This window comes from Trichomycterus rosablanca, chromosome 11, assembly GCF_030014385.1.
Source record: "Trichomycterus rosablanca isolate fTriRos1 chromosome 11, fTriRos1.hap1, whole genome shotgun sequence".
Lineage (NCBI taxonomy): Eukaryota > Metazoa > Chordata > Actinopteri > Siluriformes > Trichomycteridae > Trichomycterus > Trichomycterus rosablanca.
The window spans coordinates 31,210,227-31,231,452 of NC_085998.1; the positions used below are offsets into that span (position 1 = coordinate 31,210,227).

The window sequence follows — 21,226 nt, forward strand, 5'->3', positions numbered from 1 at the left end:
ACAGATTTCTGCATGAATGGTTAATTTATTCAGTTTTGGATAAATATGTATCTGGGATGATTCATTAACAAATACTGTATGTGTATCCTGAATGCATGTGTAACACACCAGTGTCGAGATTCTGAACTCCTCTGTGGGCTAGATGGGCGCCATCTAGCATGCATAATTGGCAGTGCCTGCAGCAGGCACTAATTGGTCATCATGTCTGCAAGGGCGGGATGACCGGACTATGTGGGTGGGGTCTTCAAACGCTATGCAAGGACCCTGATAAGCAGATAGAGGCATCTATGCAGAATGCATGAGCGAAAAGAAGGGGTCCACTAAGGGTTGCGCACGGGTCGGAAGAGGCGTGAGCAGGAAATATACCTTCCTCGAATGCAATCAGGGCTCACCAGCAGTGGAAGACAGATTGACTATGCTAAATAAGGAGAAAAATGGGAGAAAATGCATAAATAAATAAAAAAAATCATGGTATAATGGGGGCTGGGCATGCCTCTCTGGAAAAGAGAACAAGGCACAATGCCCACACACCTGCAAGATAGCAAAAAAAAGGGTGATAATCGCAAATAAAAGTGTGGCCAAATTAGTAGAAACAAAGCAACAAATTACAGTACATCAGCAACCCACATTGGAGAAAGTGGATAGAAACGGGGAAGTACAAAAATAAGAACTGGATGTCACAATGACAAGCTCTACGCCAGCCATCCACGAAACACCAAGCTCACGGAAAGGAGGACAGTAAAGGAACTTTCTGCAACTCCCGGTTCACTAAATGGTGTATTTATGGCAAATCCAGTTTAGAAAACAGGAGTGTCAAGCTGCCTCTGGGGCAGTCTTTTCTCCCAGGATGGTTCCCACATGAGGCCCTTGAAACTGTGATGCCAGGGTGAGTTGCTTACATTGCGAGTAAGTGAAAAGCGGAGTAGATTGAGTGATCCGGCATCACAGGTTTGCCAACCAAGGAGCTTGCGACGAGCCGTGATAAATAGGAAACCTTCTACGTGAAGCAAATTACCATGAGGCGCATGTGTCTGTCGATCACAGGTGATTGTCAGCTATGAGAAGTTCACAGATCAACGTGCTACTACGCCTGTGTCTCCAGCAGATTCTTCTTTTTATTAAATTTTACTATGTCCCAACTTTTCTGGAAATGGGGTTTATAATAGAAAGTAAAATTAATCCTTTCTTTAATTACAGCAAATCATTTAAATGCAGATGGAATAAAAAAGGCAATTATTTTTTACAGCACTGTATAATTTGGAACATAAACTGTAATTGTTTAAATGGCATGTCAACTGACTTCTAATTATTTAGGACAGAATGTGCTTTGTCTAATATTATTATTTAGATAACTTAATGATAAAATTAATGAATACAGGCAATTTCCAAAAGGTTCACAAAGTTTTTCTCCAAGCTATAAAAATTTTCATATAAATAAAGTAATCGCACTGTGTTTGTGGTAAAACTGTAAATAATCCATGAACTAACGTGTCATAGTCCTGGATAATCTGTCCCACAGCCCAGATGGCAGAGAGATACTCATTGGTGCCCATCGGGTTGATGTAGTGGAGGGACGACTGCTCCCTAGGGTTCCCATTGGAAGCTGTGAAGTCAATGCCAACCTGGTGGGATGCACACAAACAGAAATGTATTTTTATCAGCAGTCTCGAATGAACAGTAATCTAGGAAATGGTTTCACAATTGTACGACATCATTTTTTAAATATTTAAACTTTATTCATACACATAGTGGGAGGATTTTTAGAAGTCTATTAGTGCAGTGTGCATGGTGAGAAAACAAAAACATGCCAATAATAGTTTTGGACCCAAGTGCAGTGATTGAACAGAATCAATCGTATGTACGTACGTCTCTTGTGTTATGAGGCTGTGTCTGTGGTAAAGCAGTACAATATAAATGTAGATATACATTAAAAATATACAGTATAAATTTGGCATTTTACCACCAAACACAGAATTTAGCCTCCAAGAAAAACAACAAATAGTCCAAGACTTGAAAGGCAGACTGCAATCACAGCAGGATACATTACAATCGGCGCTTTGAGGGCCTCCATAATGCAGATGTGGCCCTCGGTGAAAATAAGTTTGACACCCCTGCTGTAGAGTGTTACAGAGATAAACCAGAGAACACAATCAGCCCTCTTGATCAAACAACACAGATCGCTAAGTGACCACTGAGGTAAACTACCAAAGATATAATAACAAGAAGAAACCAAAGTGGATGGAGTGACACGCCAGCTACTCGGTCCACCAGAGTGTCACTACACAAAAAAGTTTTAAAACTCCATTAGCGCTGCTGTGTCTTATCCAGCACAACACACACTAACACACCACCACCATGTCAGTGTCACTGCAGTGCTGAGAATGATCCACCACCTAAATAATACCTGCTCTGTGGTGGTCCTGTGTGGGTCCTGACCATTGAATAACAGCATGAAAGGGGGCTAACAAAGCATGTAGAGAAACAGATTGACTACAGTCTGTAATTGTAGTGCTACAAAGTGCTTCTATATGGTAAGTGAAGCTGATAAAATGGACAGTGAGTGTAAAAACAAGGAGATGGTTTTAATGTTATGGTTAATTAGTGTTTAAGACAGGCTATTCAGACAAACTACTTCACCTCGCCACAGTTTTTGCAGTTTTACTAAGCTAACTCAGTTAGCATCAGGCCATTCAAACCAATGGGCTGAGCGACACAACCCGCTAGCATGCCAGCTAATATCTCCCTTCCTTTACCGAAACGGGTAAACTGTCACTGACAAGCACACATTTGCAAATAAATGACACTTGTGCACCTTTATATAAATTAAAAATCAATGAGAACTTATTAACATTTAACAATTCCGGACGAATTTGTAATTTTTTGTGAGAAAAGTTGTGCCGCACTGAATGCTGGGATTGCTTTCACCCCTGAGGAAGCATTGGATGCTCCCTCGTTATTCAGGCAGTTTATCGCTTCTAAATAAGGCACCTTATAAGGCAGCATTTTAAGTCATCTAAGAATTCGAACAGCCTACTTCTCATGTGTAGGAAGACCTAAAATGCTGTCTATGTAGAGAGCTCACTAGGTTTTCGAACACACCCTATACCCACCTATAGTTTGTTCAACAAAATATGATTTCCAAGCTGATTTACCCTACCAGCTTTGTCTAACAGCATGTACACATTCAGCTCTGAGAATATAAAGCAATGAGCCAGATGAATCATGTTGTACTAATGAGTGCAAGAGCTCCTACCAACAGGTCAGCCTATGTGCCCTTCTCCCAGTCGACGCAGGTACCGCAGACTGACCCGTTACAATACCTTTAAACACATAGACGTACTCGGATATGTGTCTTCACTAGAAGCTGAATCAAATGCTGCAAGCCACATGTGGTGATGTCCTTGTTAGCAAAGGTTTACAAGTCTGCACTGCTCCGACTGAGCTCTGACAGCTCTGTCCTCAGGCAGTGTTTACCCACCATCTGTGAGTCGAGCATTCGCTGGGCTTTCACTCTCCACATTACACAGAATTTACTGTACAAACATCAACATCACACTTTAGGCTAGTCTGTCCAGTGGATACAGGGACTAAAAATGTGTGTGAGAGAGAGACACACACAGAAACAAAATAGTAATGAAACTAAACATGTAAGATACATTAAAACACGACAAAAATGATGCTGACGTAACAAAAGATGCTTCCAGAAGAATGTAAAAAACAGTTTTTCAAAAAATATTAGCCAGGAATACGTGAAGACAATAATTTTTTTATTTATATTGGTTACCTTGTGCGTTGTGAATGACTCCCTTTCTATAGCTAAAAGAACAGTGACTCAAAATCAGTTTGTTATAATAAATGATGCATCAATTTGATCAGCAACTTCTTTATTATGTTCTAGTCTTCATACACCCAATAAAAAATTACGCCCGCCCACAGAAATCCTAATAAATTACCAAAAGACAGTCTTTAAATAGCTACCGGAAAGACACACTTTCTGTTTATTGATTAGTATGGGTCAGTAGCAATGGCCTGTGGATAAATATGTAGGTAGTTCCTCCAGGGGCCCGCCATGCTGGTCAAAAGATTGCAACCACGTTTCGGTGTAGGTCAGCAGGGCTGGCCGTAAGATAGGAACGGCTAACCAATTTATTTTTAAATTACAATGGATATTAGCTTTGTGCATTATTGCTTTTTCAATTCCAAGCTTTTTTAGTAACCACCTTAATCCATTTACTGAGCTAATGATTTTGAATCAGGAGAGGGCAATTCCTATACTGTTGCCAACATCTGAACACACATAGTTCTTGACATAGAATGTCAATCTGTTCTTTATTTTTTTAGCAATTTTTCTTTGATGGAACTGGGAGGCGCAGCCCAATACAGCTGAAAATGTGATGAACTAATATAGCCAAAGCTACTAATTAGATGGGGTATTTGCATACATTTAGCCACGATTGATAGCCCAAACCTCTACCCTCTTGGCTACCACTGTCCCCCTGTGACAGATTGATAGTAAGACAAAGACAAAAATACACTATTGAAAATGAGACCTAAAAAAAGAAGCTAATAGAGGATGACAGAATGAGGGTGCTATTTTAGGTGCCCGATGGCCTGAAGGTGATGAGGTCATAGTCACAGCATGACTGTCCCATATATTTAAGAGACTCCAGCAGCTTTATGCTTCTGCATTGTGTAATATTACTGCCACGTCATTACACACAATTCCTGTTATTGTTGTTATTGTTTTATTGTTAACTAAACAAATTTGAAATGAAATGTCCTTGTGGAAAGCCTTTCCATGGTAAAGGATAGGAAAATGGGGTGTTTTGTAAACTGCAAACATATATTTTTTTGTTTCTGTAAAACCAAGTGACTTATTTGATCAAAAAATAATTACCTAAATACATTAATTGGTGTTCTTCATGTTGTAGGCATAGCCAATAGTAAGGAGTTTAGCCTCTGCTAAATAACAGTGTGTTGCAACCTTTTGCTGTCCACTATACCAGCCTTGAGTCTTCAGTATCTTTGGGATTTTGTGCCCATTTCATTAAAAACAACATGTGTGAGGTCAAACACTGTTGGGGGACGGCACAGTGGCTAAGCGGGTAGCACTGTCGCCTCACAGCAATAATGTCCTGGGTTCTATCCCCAGGTGGAGCAGTCCTTTCTGTGTGGAGTTTAGATGTTCTCCCTGTGTCGGCGTGGGTTTCCTCCTGGTGCTCCGGTTTCCTCCAACAGTCCAAAGACATGCAAGTGAGATGAATTGGAGATACTAAATTGTCCATGACTGTGTTTGATATAAGCTTGTGAACTGATGAATCTTGTGTAATGAGTAACTACCTGTCCTGTCATGAATGTAACCAAAGTGTAAAAGATTATTTTAAAACCCTAATAAACAAACAAACAAACACTGTTGGACGAGACGTCTTGGCTCACAATAGATAGGTCAAGCTCTGTGCAGGCCACAGGAGTTCATAACAAACTCCTTAAAACCTGAAATGTCTTTATAGACCTTGCTTGTGTTTTAACAGGAGTTTAAACAACAAATAATGTTGCAACAAAGTTTAACGCATATTACTTATCCTGTTTTATTGATTTGCTAAAACATAGATCCAGGGGTCAAATGTTAGTAAAGCGGACCACAATAATGATCAATAATATGGAAGCAGAAAACAGAAAAGTGCATATATATAAATATATATATATAATATATACTCTGTAAGACTATTATGCTCTTTCATGCTGTACCTTACTCTATCTGAAGGGAGCAGATTAAGAGAACTAGAGAGTGGATTTAAGAACATAAATATATATATACACACACACACACACACACACACACCAATCAGCCATAACATTAAAACCACACACTCACTGTCCATTTTACAAGCTCCACTTACCATATAGAAGCACTTTGTAATTCTACAATTACTGACTGTAGTCCATCTGTTTCTCTACATACCTTTTTAGCCTGCTTTCACCCTGTTCTTCAGTGGTCAGGACCACCACAGAGCAGGTATTATTTGGGTGGTGGATCATTCTCAGCACTGCAGTTACAATGACATGGTGGTGGTGTGTTAGTGTGTGTTGTGCTGGTATGAGTGGATTAGACATAGCAGCACTGCAGGAGGTTTTAAATACCGTGTCCACTCACTGTCCACTCTATTAGACACTCCTACCTAGTTGGTCCACCTTGTAGATGTAAAGTCAGAGATGATCGCTCATCTATTGCTGCTGTTGAGTTGGTCATCTTCTAGACCTTCATCAGTGGTCACAGGACGCTGCCCACAGGGCGCTGTTGGCTGGATATTTTTGGTTGGTGGACTATTCTCAGTCCGGCAGTGACAGTGAGGTGTTTAAAAATATCCACTCATACCAGCACAACACACTAACACACCACCACCATGTCAGTGTCACAGTTGGTGTGCCTTTCTAAATTTAGTGACTGCTGCACCACCCTGCATTTATTTTTTTCTACAAGGACTTAAATGCACATGCAAAAACACATTCTGTTCTGTTTCCAGCTGCCTAGGAGCCTAGTGTTGACCCCTTGATCATTTAATGTGGGTGAACAAACACACTGTCTCCAACACTAAAGGCCAGTACATGAAGATTCAGAACCTAAATCCTGAGCTATACAAAAGATGATCTGATGAGTCTACAGTTTGCCATTTACTCTATTTATCTGGACAGATTTACATTTGGTAAAAGGATACTTTTAATCTACCATTACTTCTGCCAACTAGTAGGTACAATGGATGCTTTATATCCACCTTTTAGAAATTATTAGATCTGAACGTTCCTACAACAGTCAAAATATAAGGATCAATCTTCTCTTTTGGTGTGCCTTTCAACATTCAGTGACTGCTGCACCACTCTGCATTCATTTGTTTCTACATGGACATCAAATGCCCACGCAAAAACACATTCTGTTCTGTTTCCAGCTGCCTGGTAGCCTAGTGTTGACCCCTTGATCATTTAATGTGGGTGAAAACACAAACACACTGCCTCCAACACTAATCTTACTGCAATCTAGTGTTACAACAAGCAGAACATGCATATAGCACGGTGCTGAAGACACCTCGACACATGGTACATGGTCTGTTAGTTGAAATGACTGGAAACCACTCTGTAAGACTATTATCCTCTTTCATGCTCTAACTCACTCACTCTATCTGACAAGGGAGCAGATTAAGAGAACTGAGGAGTGGATTTAAGAACTGAGGTTCAACAGTATGTCTTTACCTGACTTAATAAAATACATCTGTAGAGTAGAAATAATGCTGTAAGGCAAGACAGGCTGCCACAGTAATTATAGATTTGGGTGAATGTTTTCTCCTTTTAACACACTTACATCGATCAGCCATAACATTACAACCACCTTCTTGTTTCTACACTCACTGTCCATTTTATCAGCTCATTTTACCATATAGGAGCACTTTGTAGTTCTACAATTACTGACTGTAGTCCATCTGTTTCTCTGCATGCTTTGTTAGCCCCCTTTCATGCTGTTCTTCAATGGTCAGGATCATTTAGGTGGTGGATCATTCTCAGCACTGCAGTGACACTGACATGGTGGTGGTGTGTTAGTGTGTGTTGTGCTGGTATGAGGGTATAAGACACAGCAATGCTAATGGAGTTTTTAAACACCTCACTGTCACTGCTGGACTGAGAATAGTCCACCAACCAAAAATATCCAGCCAACAGCGCCCCGTGGGCAGCGTCCTGTGACCACTGATGAAGGTCTAGAAGATGACCAACTCAAACAGCAGCAATAGATGAGCGATCGTCTCTGAATTCACATCTATAAGGTGGACCAACTAGGTAGGAGTGTCTAATAGAGTGGACAATGAGTGGACATGCTGTGTCTGATCCACTCATACCAGCACAACACACACTAACACACCACCACCATGTCAGTGTCACCGCAGTGCTGAGAATGATCCACCACCCAAATAATACTCACTCTGTGGTGGTCCTGTGGGGGTCCTGACCATTAAAGAACAGAGTAAACGCAGGTTAAAAAAGTATGTACAGAAACAGATGGACTACAGTCAGTAATTGTAGAACTACAAAGTGCTTCTATATGGTAAGTGGAGCTGATAAAATGGTCAGTGAGTGTAGAAACAAGGAGGTGGTTTTAATGTTATGGCTGATCGGTGTATTTTGTTTATTTTACACTGCCAATTAACACATCTCCTTTCATTCCAATGCAGCAACAAAAATAAATGTATATACAGTACATTCCAACAGTAGCCTTGAATGTGCATTTATAAGAAGGTATTAATAATGATCAGAATAACAGTACATCTGGTGTACAGACAGGCTTTAAAGGCAACACGTGATGTACAGAAAACAGCTTTTTTCCGAGCATCCTGCAGCTCCCGCATCTCTCTCCATCTCTGTCAATGCACTTTTAATACAGACTACTGTCACTATAGCAACCCGTGCTTTTCACTTACTTTCCATGCATTTGACTGAGTTACATAAAGAGCCATGAACAAAGGCTTTTAACTCTGACACTGTACAGAAACGATCACCCTTTATCATGCACATGTCACACTGGGGTTAGTGATGGAGAGCGGGAATGCATACAGCCTAGGGAGCTTAAAAAATCACACCGGGATTTTGTGACCATTTTTGTTTAGAATGCTGGATTTTGCAGCAGTTTTTTCGCAAAGTGATCAAATTTTCAGCCATAACATTAAAACCACCTCCTTGTTTCTACACTCACTGTCCATTTTATCAGCTTCACTTACCATATAGAAGCACTATGTAGTTGTACAATTACTGACTGTAGTCCATCTGTTTCTCTGCATACCTTTTCAGGACCCCCACAGGACCACCACAGAGCAGGTATTCTTTAGTTGGTGGATCATTCTCAGCACTGCAGTGACACTGACATGGTGGTGGTGTGTTAGTGTGTGTTGTGCTGGTATGAGTGGATCAGACACAGCAGTGCTGCTGGAGTTTTTAAATACCGTGTCCACTCACTGTCCACTCTATTAAACACTCCTATCTAGTCGGTCCACCTTGTAGATGTAAAGTCAGAGACGATCGCTCATCTATTGCTGCTGTTTGAGTTGGTCATCTTCTAGACCTTCATCAGTGGTCACAGGACGCTGCCCACAGGGCGCCGTTGGCTGGATATATTTTTGGTTGGTGGACTTTTCTCAGTCCAGCAGTGACAGTGAGGTGTTTAAAAACTCCAGCAGCGCTGCTGTGTCTGATCCACTCATACCAGTACGACACACACTAACACACCACCACCATGTCAGTGTCACTGCAGTGCTGAGAATGACCCACCACCTAAATAATACCTGCTCTGTGGTGGTCCTGTGGGGGTCCTGACCATTGAAGAACAGCATGAAAGGGGGCTAACAAAGCATGCAGAGAAACAGATGGACTTCAGGGACTTCAAAACATGGACAAGTATTTTCGTATTTGAGACAGAGCCTCACACTGTAGCTGGATGTTTCAGGTTTACATTCAACCGTTAAGGTAGGCTGTGCTGCGTATTGTAGCTTCAATTTATTCTATTATTGAATTTATGAGTGTAATTTAATGACTGCTGTGAATTTTCTTTTTTTTTTTATAAATAACACAAATCGAACACTATTTAACCATTACAGGAGAATCTGGTATGCAAACTTTAAATAAGAAATACATCTTCTTTATATAACAAAATATTTTCATCCTCTGTTTACCAAATAGATAAACATTCTGAAATGCCTTCCTTTCTAAAAATAAAGAATTAATATAAAGCAAACTCACAGTAAACATGAGCTGAAGGCCACCCAGGATGTAGTCCAAGAATGAGTAATCCCTTGTAATCTGCAGAACATCAAATCAACACATGGGCAGTCAACACTTCTTCATAAAACGCTGCGTTATTTACAAAACATCAAACGTCCTGTTGTATCCCATAAACCCTTTCAAGTGCGCCTGTGTATGTGCATAACAGCGTAGGAGCTGAACTGCTGATGACTGAAAATAATTGAGTATTATCCCACGTTCATGGCTGGCCTCATGGACGGAGGCGATTACACTCATGGCTAAAGGCTCTGGACTAGTACGTGCCTTGTGCTGATATTAATATGTCTTAATATGTATATTTAGCAAAGGATTAAGAGTCATTATGTTAATCTTTGCCAACAGCGAAACCACAATTACAGCCAGCATAATTAAAAAAAACATTACATAAGCAGAGCTGTAGGCTGTAGAGAAAGTCTTCAATGTGTACATGTAATATCCGGGCAGCTCTGTATTGTCTTTATGCTTATTTTCAATGCTTAATTCTAATTAGGGCTGGCACCGATCCGATACTCTGTTTCGGTATCGGTCCGATATTGGCCCAAATCACTGGATCGGATATCAGAAGGAAAAAAAACGTGTAATCAGATCCGATACTGTTGCTTAATGTAAATAACACTTAATGTAAATAAGGCCATTGTTTGTGTGTAAAGCAAATAACACGCGAAGATACGTTCCAACAGAGTGCCGTTTATTGCCACTCACTCTTTATGACATCATTAACATGTTCCAATGATCTACAACTCATCTGCAACAGCCATTCAGAAATTAAAACACACTGATCTACTTAAACTTTCAGCATTTTAAAAAATCATCTACTATTGCCACATCTAAAACACTGTTTAAAACACAATAAAAATCATCTACTACTGCCACATCTAAAAACACTGTTTAAACAATAAAAATCGCTTTATAAATCGCTTTATAAATGATAAATCGTACTTGGATAAATCGGTCTTGTCCCGGCTTGGAGATCTCTCACATTCTCAACGATTAATCCATTAGTGTTATGAAATAAAACAAACTACACCGTTTCCCGTTTAGCCACAGATGACCTCTTCAAAATCCAGCAGGGTTTTTAATAAGCGCGCTTTGGTTTTTAATCATCTAAAAACGTGACAGAACTTTAACAAAAAAACTCGTCAATTCTAATTGGTCCACCGCGTTTGATTGACATCCACATCTTCCAATTGTAGACACTTTTGTTAAACAAGCCAAAAATGCTACTAAATGTTCTGTGTGTAAAAGTGAAAATAAAAACAGCAGTTTTGCATAAGTGTGATGTTGTAGGTTCTGTATTTATTCCTTTAGAATATTTGTTTCACAGTCTGAGCATTGTTATTTAGATAGCTAGTTTAACCATGGTGCATTGAGACATGTATTATTACTGCCTAATTGTTTGAGAGGAGAAATGACGGTATCGGATTGGTATCTGTATCGGCAGATACTCAATTTGCAGTATCGGTATTGGTGTCGGACATAAAAAAGTGGTATTGAGCCAGCCCTAATTCTGATGTGTGAGTGTGAGAAAGTTTCTTTACCTTGCATGACCTCAAAATGATGACCCCAGAGTTAGTGTAGTTCTTTTTCTTCTTTTGTTTTTTAGGATTAATGCAGTCAAACTCCACCTGCGGAATGATACACAGAGTTAACGACCTTATGCATTATACATTAGACCAAATTTTTTTCAGTCCATCTTTTAGCTCCTCTGTTGAAAACAGCTGTTCGCTCTGGGCCATGGTAATACAATGCAGTGATAATGTTAACTAGAGTATAATTTCATTTACTCTACATAACTAGATACTTAAATGAGTTCTGCCAACAGATATGCTGGGGAAGTTATTTATATCCAGACTGCATGGACAGATAATGGTTTCTACGAGGTCCAAATTATGGAATGTAACCCACGTGCAGTTCACACTTCCAAGTTTGCCAAGTTTTTCTATGATAGAGCCTAATAACTAAGGTTTTTCTGTTTTATCTCCCGTCTTTTAGCTTGTCCAATTGCCAGATTGCATTATGCTTCCTCTCCACTGATGCCGATCCCCGCTCTGATTGAGAACAACGAACTCCGACATGTGTGCAGTAGCCGACTGCATATTTTCACCTGCACTAGGAGAGTCTGCATATTTTCACCTGCACTAGGAGAGTCCATATGCAGATCAGCTTTGTGTACGGAGAGCCACACTCTGATCAACGCACTCTTTCCCCGTCTCTGTGCAGGCTCCCTCAATCAGGCAGCAGAGGTCGTAATTTCATCAGCCATGAGACATTTTATCAGCCATGAGAGAAATTTTTACCACTGACATCACAATTATCTGACATTTCAGAGCATTTTCTACTATTATTAAAAAAAATAGAAAAATAGAACTGTTCCCATTTTAGTGTTTAGAATGTGTCACAAAAGGTGTGCTTTTCCCTTCACTACATTGTGTTACTAGTGGTAAGTAATAACCTCAGACTGTTCTAATAAACAGCTTTATTGGATTTCCGACATTTGTTTTGTGCTCACAGATGCACTTCTGGGGAAGCCTGAACACTCAGGATTGTTACCATACTATAGCAATAAACGAAAAGACCAAAGGGTAAGTTTTAATGAGTTATTTAAGAGACCAAGGAAAGCAACCACAGTGTATAGAACAAGTATAGAAAGGTAACACATCCCACCCACCGTTGTTTCCTGTAGCAAAACATATACCCACTTGTGAATGGCATCACAGCAGTTAAACAAGCGGTTAGCATCTCAACCAAATCTAACTCTATCTCTCTATGTTTCTTGCCATCTAATTCCTGCTCTCACTTGTTCCAATCCCTCCCACTTTCTCAGATCTTATCCTCAACCTTCGACTGGCTGTGAGTGCATCTCGGCTCGTTCTCTCTCTTTTAGCTTCGTTGTGCCTCAGACATTGCTCACACGGTTTGGAGAATAAGTGCTACAAACCCATGAGGACTGTGATTTCCTTTCCTGTGTTTGTGCATTATGAAACAAATGACTCCAGCCTGATGGTAATGAATTAGTAGTGAAAGTTGTAAAATGCAAAATACTTTCTTAGATCTTATTCCAGTTGGCAGTGTTGTAGCCAATATTTATGAGTTAATAATGAATAATATCTACTATTCTTTCACTCTGCCTAAAAACATTTCAGTAGGCACCACTCACAAGATGCCTAGACCTTCAATCTCCTCAATACATTATATATACCGATCAGCCATAACATTATAACCACCTCCTTGTTTCTACACTCACTGTCCATTTTATCAGCTCCACTTACCATATAGAAGCACTTTGTAGTTCTACAATTACTGACTGTAGTCCATCTGTTTCTCTACATACTCCTTTTAGCCTGCTTTCACCCTGTTCTTCAATGGTCAGGACCCCCACAGAACCACCACAGAGCAGGTATTATTTAGGTGGTGGATCATTCTCAGCACTGCAGTGACACTGTCATGGTGGTGGTGTGTTAGAGTGTGTTGTGCTGGTATGAGTGGATCAGACACAGCAGCACTGCTGGAGTCTTTAAATACCGTGTCCTCTCACTGTCCACTCTATTAGACACTCCTATCTAGTTGGTCCACCTTGTAGATGTAAAGACAGGGACGATCGCTCATCTATTGCTGCTGTTGAGTTGGTTATATCTTCTAGACCTTCATCAGTGGTCACAGGACGCTGCCCACGGGGCGCTGTTGGCTGGATATTTTTGGTTGGTGGACTACTCTCAGTCCAGCAGTGACAGTGAGGTGTTTAAAAACTCCAGCAGCATTGCTGTGTCTTATCCACTCGTACCAGTACAACACACACTAACACACCACCACCATGTCAGTGTCACTGCAGTGCTAAGAATGATCCACCACCTAAATAATACCTGCTCTGTGATTGTCCTGTGGGGGTCCTGACCATTGAAGAACAGGGTGAAAGCAGGCTAATAACATACTTAGAGAAACAGATGGACTACAGTCAGTAATTGTAGAACTACAAAGTGCTTCTATATGGTAAGTGGAGCTGATAAAATGGACAGTGAGTGTAGAAACAAGGAGATGGTTTTAATGTTATGGCTAATCGGTGTACATATAATCTTTATCTGTTTACTGTGACTTATTGTTGTATATTTTCATTTAAATGTATACACATCACCACATTAAATTATTAAATTATTTGTAAAATTTAGTCCATCGTACCTCTACTGAGTTCTGTGCTTCACTCAACTTGGTAACTGTGGTCAGAAATTCTCCTATGAAGTCATGACCCCCATCATTGTCATAATCGTAGCATATCACCTATGAAAAGAAAAAACACATAAAAATGTTGTTAAGATGTTAAGGACAGAAAGAGGAAGGTTATGATCTTGTACAGGAACAAACATTGTTCTCACCATTGTTGATACCAAGTATTTTATGTAAACGATTTAATGATATCATTTAAAAAAAAATAAACCTTTGGATCCACGCTGGAATCTCCCAATAGACTCAAATACAAATACATTGTATTGTTTAACCTTAATAATATGCTATTGAAAAAATGGTCCTGGCCCATCACCAATCCCAGCAATCATTTAAATAACAATAAAACCCACCTTAATGTTTCTGTCCACATCACCATTGCACAGAGAGATGAGTGGAACTGTGAAAGGCTTCCATACAGGATCCAGAGTGTTTTTAATTACCTGGTACACAGATATGAACATTTACATTAACGGCAATGAGCAGACGCTTTTAGTCAAAACGACGTACAGTCAGGACTAAATACAATTCAAGCAATTGAGAGTTAAGGGTTCAGAAACCCAACAGTGGCAACTTGGTGGTGGTGGTGGGGCTTCGAAACAGCAACATTCTGATTACTAGTCCAGTACCTTTACCGCTAGACTACCACTTCCCAGACAGGTTACTTTAAAACATACATATATACACACAATTAAGTAGTTGCCCATTGTTCACTAAAGTTCACTCTGATGTATGTCACTCATTATAACATGGCAAGAGAATACAATGCTTGAGGGCGGACTGGCAGATACATTAATGCATTGATTCATTAATTTCAAACCAACCAAATACTCATAGAAGTGAGTGAGTAAGTGAACGTGTGAGATTGTGATGCCCAGTGATAGACTGGTGCCCTGTCCTAGGTATGTTTTCCAATTGTGTCCAGTGTTTCCAGAAAGGCTTCAGACCTGGATTAAATGGTATATAATTAAAAATATATATGTTTAAGAAAGTGGGTGACCCACGTCTGAGCAAAGCCTTTAAAATTAATAAAATAACAATAAATAATGAAACTGCCTATCTACACAATTTTTATAATGTTGTAGATGTTAATATTGTGCTTAAATTTTTTTTGTAAATTTTTAGAATATACAGTGTGTTAAAAAAAAATGAGGAAACTATTTAGAAAGATTTGTGGCTTGGTGTTTCGTATAATCTTTAATACTGGTCACTGTTGAGCTAATGAGCAAGGAAGCACTAAAAACTATCCAGAAAATTACAGAGGTGACATGGGTGATAGCTGATTTGCATTGCAGTGTTTTTGTCTCTAGCTAGTCTATACCCACGCAGGGTTGGCGGTACATCTTACCTCTGTTCTGTGAACCAGCATCCATTTCCCATCTTCTCCTTGTTTGTGAAACTCCAAGTAAGGATCTGATTTACCGAAAAAGTCCTGGAATCCAGAGAAGTCCGAATAATTAAATATCGTTTTTGGTTTATTGGACTTAAACTTTCAATGTTTTGATTAATCTGTGCTCACTTTTTTATCCAGCTTTCTTCCACACATGGATAGGGTGATTATTCTGTTGTCGGATAGCTCTTGGGCTGTTATCTAGAGTGAAAATTAACAGACAGAATATGACCAAAATGTAGCAAAAACAGGTTTGGTATATTAGGGTCAGAGTATTTAGGGTATTTATCAAAAGCAAAAATAAAGCTTTGATGACTTACTGTGATGGCTCCCTTCCCTGCTGGCTTGCCATTGCCCAAGGTAAGAGTGCGAGAAAGCTTTTTATTGGACACAATCTGTTTGAAACAAAAACACTTGTTTACACTTTTATTTCGATGAAGACATATGTTCTTTAATTAACAAAAGATCACTTTAGTAGTTGTGACTGAACAATATTCTTAAAACCTGATTAATGAAGGCTCCTTAGCTAATTTTACTTTCACTTAAGCTGTGTGCGTATAAAATACTACCTAAGCATTAGATTTCAAAACATGTACAGAATACAGTAAATAGTGTGTAAGTCCACTGTGGGAATACAGTACCACTCCTAGCGTGCAGACAAACTCTCCCAGAAAGTCATGCTCATACAGCTGGCTGCTACACTTGTCCTCATCGAACATGGCAAACTTAAGCTTCTGGACCTCTTCGAAGTGATAGTCCACCTGGAACTTGACTCCAAACACTGGGTTCAGGTTGTTCACAGCGGTCTCTGTTCGGCTCAGCTGTAGTCACACGGGCAAACACAGAAATTAAACAAATGAGCTACCATGCTTTTAAGACTAGATCCATTTTCTTATATAATAATATTTCACAATACACTGATCATATATCCTTAATTTTCATTTGGGCACAGTACTGATATTAGATATATAGGCAGCAACACTGATCAGCCATAACATTAAAACCACCTCCTTGTTTCTACACCCACTGTTCCTTTTATCAGCTCCACTTATCATATAGGAGCACTTTGTAGTTCTACAATTACTGACTGTAATTAAAGACTTTTAGTCTGCTTTCACCGTGTTCTTTAATGGTCGGGACATTATGGCCACATGACCACCACAGAGCAGGTATTATTTGGGTGGTGGATCATTCTCAGCACCGCAGTGACACTGACATGGTGGTGGTGTGTTAATGTGTGTTGTGCTGGTATGAGTGCAGCGCTGCTGGAGTTTTTAAATACCGTGTCCACCCACTCTCCACTTTATTAGACACTCCTACCTAGTTGGTCCACCTTGTAGATGTAAAGACAGGTACGATCGCTCATCTATTGCTGCTGTTTGAGTTGGTCATCTTCTAGACCTTCATCCGTGGTCACAGGACGCTGCCCACGGGGCGCTATTGGCTGGATATTTTTGGTTAGTGGACTATTTTCAGTCCAGCAGTGACAGTGAGGTGTTTAAAAACTCCAGCAGCATTGCTGTGTTTTATCCACTCATACCAGCACAACACACACTAACACACCACCACCATGTCAGTGTCACTGCAGTGCTGAGAATGACCCACCACCTAAATAATACCTACTCTGTGGGGGTCCTGACCATTGAAGAACAGCATGAAAGGGGGCTAACAAAGCATGCAGAGAAACCGATGGACTACATTCAGTAATTGTAGAACTACAAAGTGCTTCTATATGGTAAGTGGAGCTGATAAAATGGATAGTGAATGTAGAAACAAGGTGGTTTTAATGTTATGGCTGACCGGTGTATAATCTCACTCTTTAAGCTACACAAAACTTGTAATGGCAGCAGGTTTCAAGATTCTTGGTCTCGTGATGGTCAGCTATACACAACCATCCAAAAAAACAAGGAGAGATAGAAGACTCAGGGCAAAGACCCTGATGAACAGATGAATTTAACATTTATCAGAAGTTTGCAGACAGACTAGGAAGAAATAAAACTGCATATGTGCATAAACCCAATCAGACCCCTAGATGAGACTGAACATATGGACGGAGCTGTGATGCTGTGTGGACAATGTCCACCCGTCTGAGGACAACATATTTGTTTGTCACCCCTCAGTGTGTGTGCATGTGTCACTATTCCTACTGAAAATGACCAAACCATTGAAATGCACTTTTAATCTGGTTATAAAGGTGCTTTAAAAAGTATTCATACCCCAACAACGTTCTTGAATGTTATAACCTGGGATTTGCATTAGTTTAAAATAAAACTGTATCTGGAATAAAAAAAATAAAATACAAAAAAACTGAAATGTCACCAAGATGTAAGTATATGACTAACAGGGATCATGAAGTATTTGTAAGTTTTTAAAAAAAAAATGCATTTTTCCCCCTTTTTCTCCCAATTTAGCGTAGCCAATCCGCTGCTGTTAACAATAGTTAAATGAAACATAAACACAATTTTCTGGCAATAATTAAGCTTGCCGTGCTTTAGGAAGGAAGAGTTAGCATCAAAGTGCAAACATTTCTGGGGCATTAAACATCACCAAGGGAAAAACAATTGGTGTGATGTACCGGGAATATTAGGGAGACAATTAAATATTATGGACCAAGAAACAAAATCTCAATTTTTAAAGATGACAACAAACATGCAGCCAAAATTAATTAAAATGTGATATGCAGTTGTAGCATAGCGGTTAAGGTACTGGACTAGTGATCGAAAAGTCGCTGGTTTAAGCCCCACCACTGCCAGGTTGCCAATGTTGGGCCCTTGAGCAAAGCCCTTAACCCTCAATTGATTAGACAATTTGCTGTCATAGTAGTGTAAGTCGCTTTGGATAAAAGCGTCTGCTAAATGCCGATGTAAAAGTGTGAACCTGAGTAACCTACACACAGGCTTGTTAAACATCGATTAGTACTGTATATTACTGCACTGTTTGCAAGGCTGTATTCAGCGAGCCCTTCCACTGCTCATTTCTTCCAAAACCCAAACCCACCATGCTCGCTCTTTACCTCCCTCTGCCTATCTGTTCAAAAAGCAGAAGGCTCTTGTTTCCTGTGTGGTTGCCATGGATACTGTGCGCTGAGAAATACTGATTTAATGTTACGGCTTGCACTATTGACCATCAGCATCAACATTCGCTCTCTTTCTCTCACACACACACATTCTCAAACACACTATCACCTTGTGGCCCCTCTGGAGCTCATAGCTGATTTTTGAAGTGTTTCACTCTACACAAAACCCAAATGACTACATGACTAATGCGCTTCAGCTTTTTTTGTTTTAGGCCTATTATCTTTTTTTCTTCCAGAACCATCACTAGTTTTTTTTCTTTCATAGGCTTCAAAATCACCCTTTTATAGCCTATACAAACATTGTGAGCTAGATGTATGAAAGCAAAAAGGTGCAATGTGAATCTGCACAATTTATGTCATTTCTACAATTCGGTGTCTTTTGTGTCCCCAGTACTGACCATTGTATTTATTAAGTGAATTTTAAACAATACAATTTCTAAACATCTTACTGAAATAATTAACACTTTAACACTTTCAAATACGCCCAACCCAAATAAAATGACTGTATACATACTGTTTTTATCTCTTAGATACCAGAGGTTTTACCATGTCCCCAGTGTTGTACATTCTGATTTAGTGATGGATATATGAGGTTTAATCATAACAATATCTTAGTCTTTAAATACTGTTTAAAAGGTTTGCTTAAGTCCCTCTAAACCTTGGATTTTTTTTCTTTACGAGTTTCATTTTATTTTTGATTATAAGGGTTTTTCACACGTCCCTTAAGTTGCTGTCCACCCTGTTATTTCTTACTACTGTCTCCTAAAATAAAGAGCTGTTTTGCATAGTGACATTATTTCCTGGCCTTCACATGATCTTTTTGGAGGGAAAACAACTGTGGAAGATGAGTGGCTCATTAAACTCCTCATTTTAATGTTGTTTTTTTCACATTTTATCCTAAAAGTCTTATATGGTCAACCATAACATGTCCACCCTGTTATGGGATATATGAGAAAAAGCAATACGATTTGATCATTTAAAAAATAATCATACTAAAAAGCAGAGAATTCTTTGTCTGAATTCACTTTTATGCTAGCATGGTTTTGCTCACTCGCTAGCTAATGTAATACGTAATACGTAACAGGGTAGACGTCACAGTGTATATGAGGTGCATGTGTAATTTATATAGCTTTATTATTCAGTTTGGTTATAATAATAACAGAAATATTGATATTATGTGTGCATCCTTTAAAGAATGGCCTTAAGTGCAGCTGAAAGACAGAAACACAACAGTTAAGCATTTGTCCATAACAGGGTGGACATCCTGGGTCAGAGACTGCATAACAATGTTTTAATAAAACCTACAGTTTGTGTGCTTGAGCTTGACCAATATTAGTTTGGAAAAATATAACATGTCCTTTTCCTAATAAAACATGAAAAACAAATAAAAACAGTGTTTTATTTTCAAAAAGTTTTAAGGTCCAAAAGGCACCCAATCCCAGGAATGACCATTTATGAATATGCCAGGGTTTTTTAAAATAAGTAAAAATCAAAATGCAACAGACATGAGACAAAGACTGCATGATGTACAGATCATTTTAATGTAGTATCCACTATGGTAGTGTGCAACAACAAACAACAGTAAATGTTCTGTCTGAAATTACATTCTACTATACTAAAAAGTGTTAGTATACCACCACCAATAGTGTCTTTTATACCCAGACAAACTATTTAAAAGTACTACAATTTATTTGGGACACAGCCAAATAAACTGTACATTTCTAGGAGTTCTTATTCATCTACACCACACATTCAGAATCATTTTGCTTGTTTACTGCATATCAGGGAAAACAGACAACTAAAATGTTAACATTTTTATTACTTTTAGTAATGACTCTTCTATCCCTTAAAATGCCATGACAGATGAGTTATTAAGGTCTGGGCCAACTGCCAGGCCAGTGGAAAATCTCTCCGTGCTCCAGACTGCCAGTCTGGGTCTATGAGTGACATTTTAAGCATCTGCGTCTTGTATTGCATTATCATCTTCTCAGAAATGACATTGTTAAACTAACAGGATAGCTAGCCATCAAATGATTCATGATTAATTATTAAACAATTTATATTCTAAGCAGTAATTAATTAAACCATACCGGTCCCTACTTTTTAATTATATAATTGCATTACATTGTTTTTCTATTTAAATATAAAAAGTTCTTTAGCATATGTTTTCCCAAATTAATTTATAGGGTCCCCATAGGTGGAACCAAAAAGCCTTTATAATTAAAATCAGTTAAATAATTCCCTTTAAACCATGTTCTATAACATAAATGTTCTGTAATCACTCTTCCAGTAGGAACTAAAAAGTGTCATACCTCCACCCAGTTTCCATCGACCTCTTGGAATAGGACGCAGAATGGGTCAGACTTGGAGGCGACGTCACGATCCAGCAGGTTTGTACAGCACACAGAGAGCTCCACCTTGGTAACGCATCGCTGAGGACCAGCGACAGGGCCAGCGTCAGGCCCCGAGCCCAGTGTGTAGGCCATGCAGGCTGGCGTACCTCCTCTCCCACAGCCTGCACACATAAAGAAACAGGAAAGTCAGTACATCAGTACATGAGAAACACATTGATTAATATATAGTATATTACTACATAAAACAGTACAGTATAGTACATAGTACAGTATAGTATAGTAAGTAAAAGTGCATCCAACGTTTATAGTGCAATCCATCACATATTACAATTGTTTTTTGTACATACATATTTTGTAGATATAATTGGCAGTTTA

General features: G+C 39.2%; 1 protein-coding gene across 1 annotated transcript in view; it reads right to left on the reverse strand.

The window, feature by feature from the left end:
* cpne2 (copine II) overlaps window positions 1-21,007 on the reverse strand; it is a 37,623-nt gene extending 16,616 nt beyond the window's left edge. The window contains exons 1-10 of the mRNA XM_063004701.1: window positions 20,810-21,007; window positions 16,063-16,242; window positions 15,742-15,816; window positions 15,551-15,622; window positions 15,380-15,463; window positions 14,385-14,474; window positions 13,990-14,088; window positions 11,355-11,441; window positions 9,775-9,834; window positions 1,489-1,622 (exon numbers count right to left, since the gene is read on the reverse strand). Of these exons, the coding sequence (XP_062860771.1) occupies window positions 1,489-1,622; window positions 9,775-9,834; window positions 11,355-11,441; window positions 13,990-14,088; window positions 14,385-14,474; window positions 15,380-15,463; window positions 15,551-15,622; window positions 15,742-15,816; window positions 16,063-16,242; window positions 20,810-20,983 (1,055 nt within the window). The 5' untranslated portion in view covers window positions 20,984-21,007. The remainder of the gene's footprint in view (window positions 1-1,488; window positions 1,623-9,774; window positions 9,835-11,354; window positions 11,442-13,989; window positions 14,089-14,384; window positions 14,475-15,379; window positions 15,464-15,550; window positions 15,623-15,741; window positions 15,817-16,062; window positions 16,243-20,809) is intronic.
* Between the last annotated feature and the right edge of the window lie 219 nt (window positions 21,008-21,226).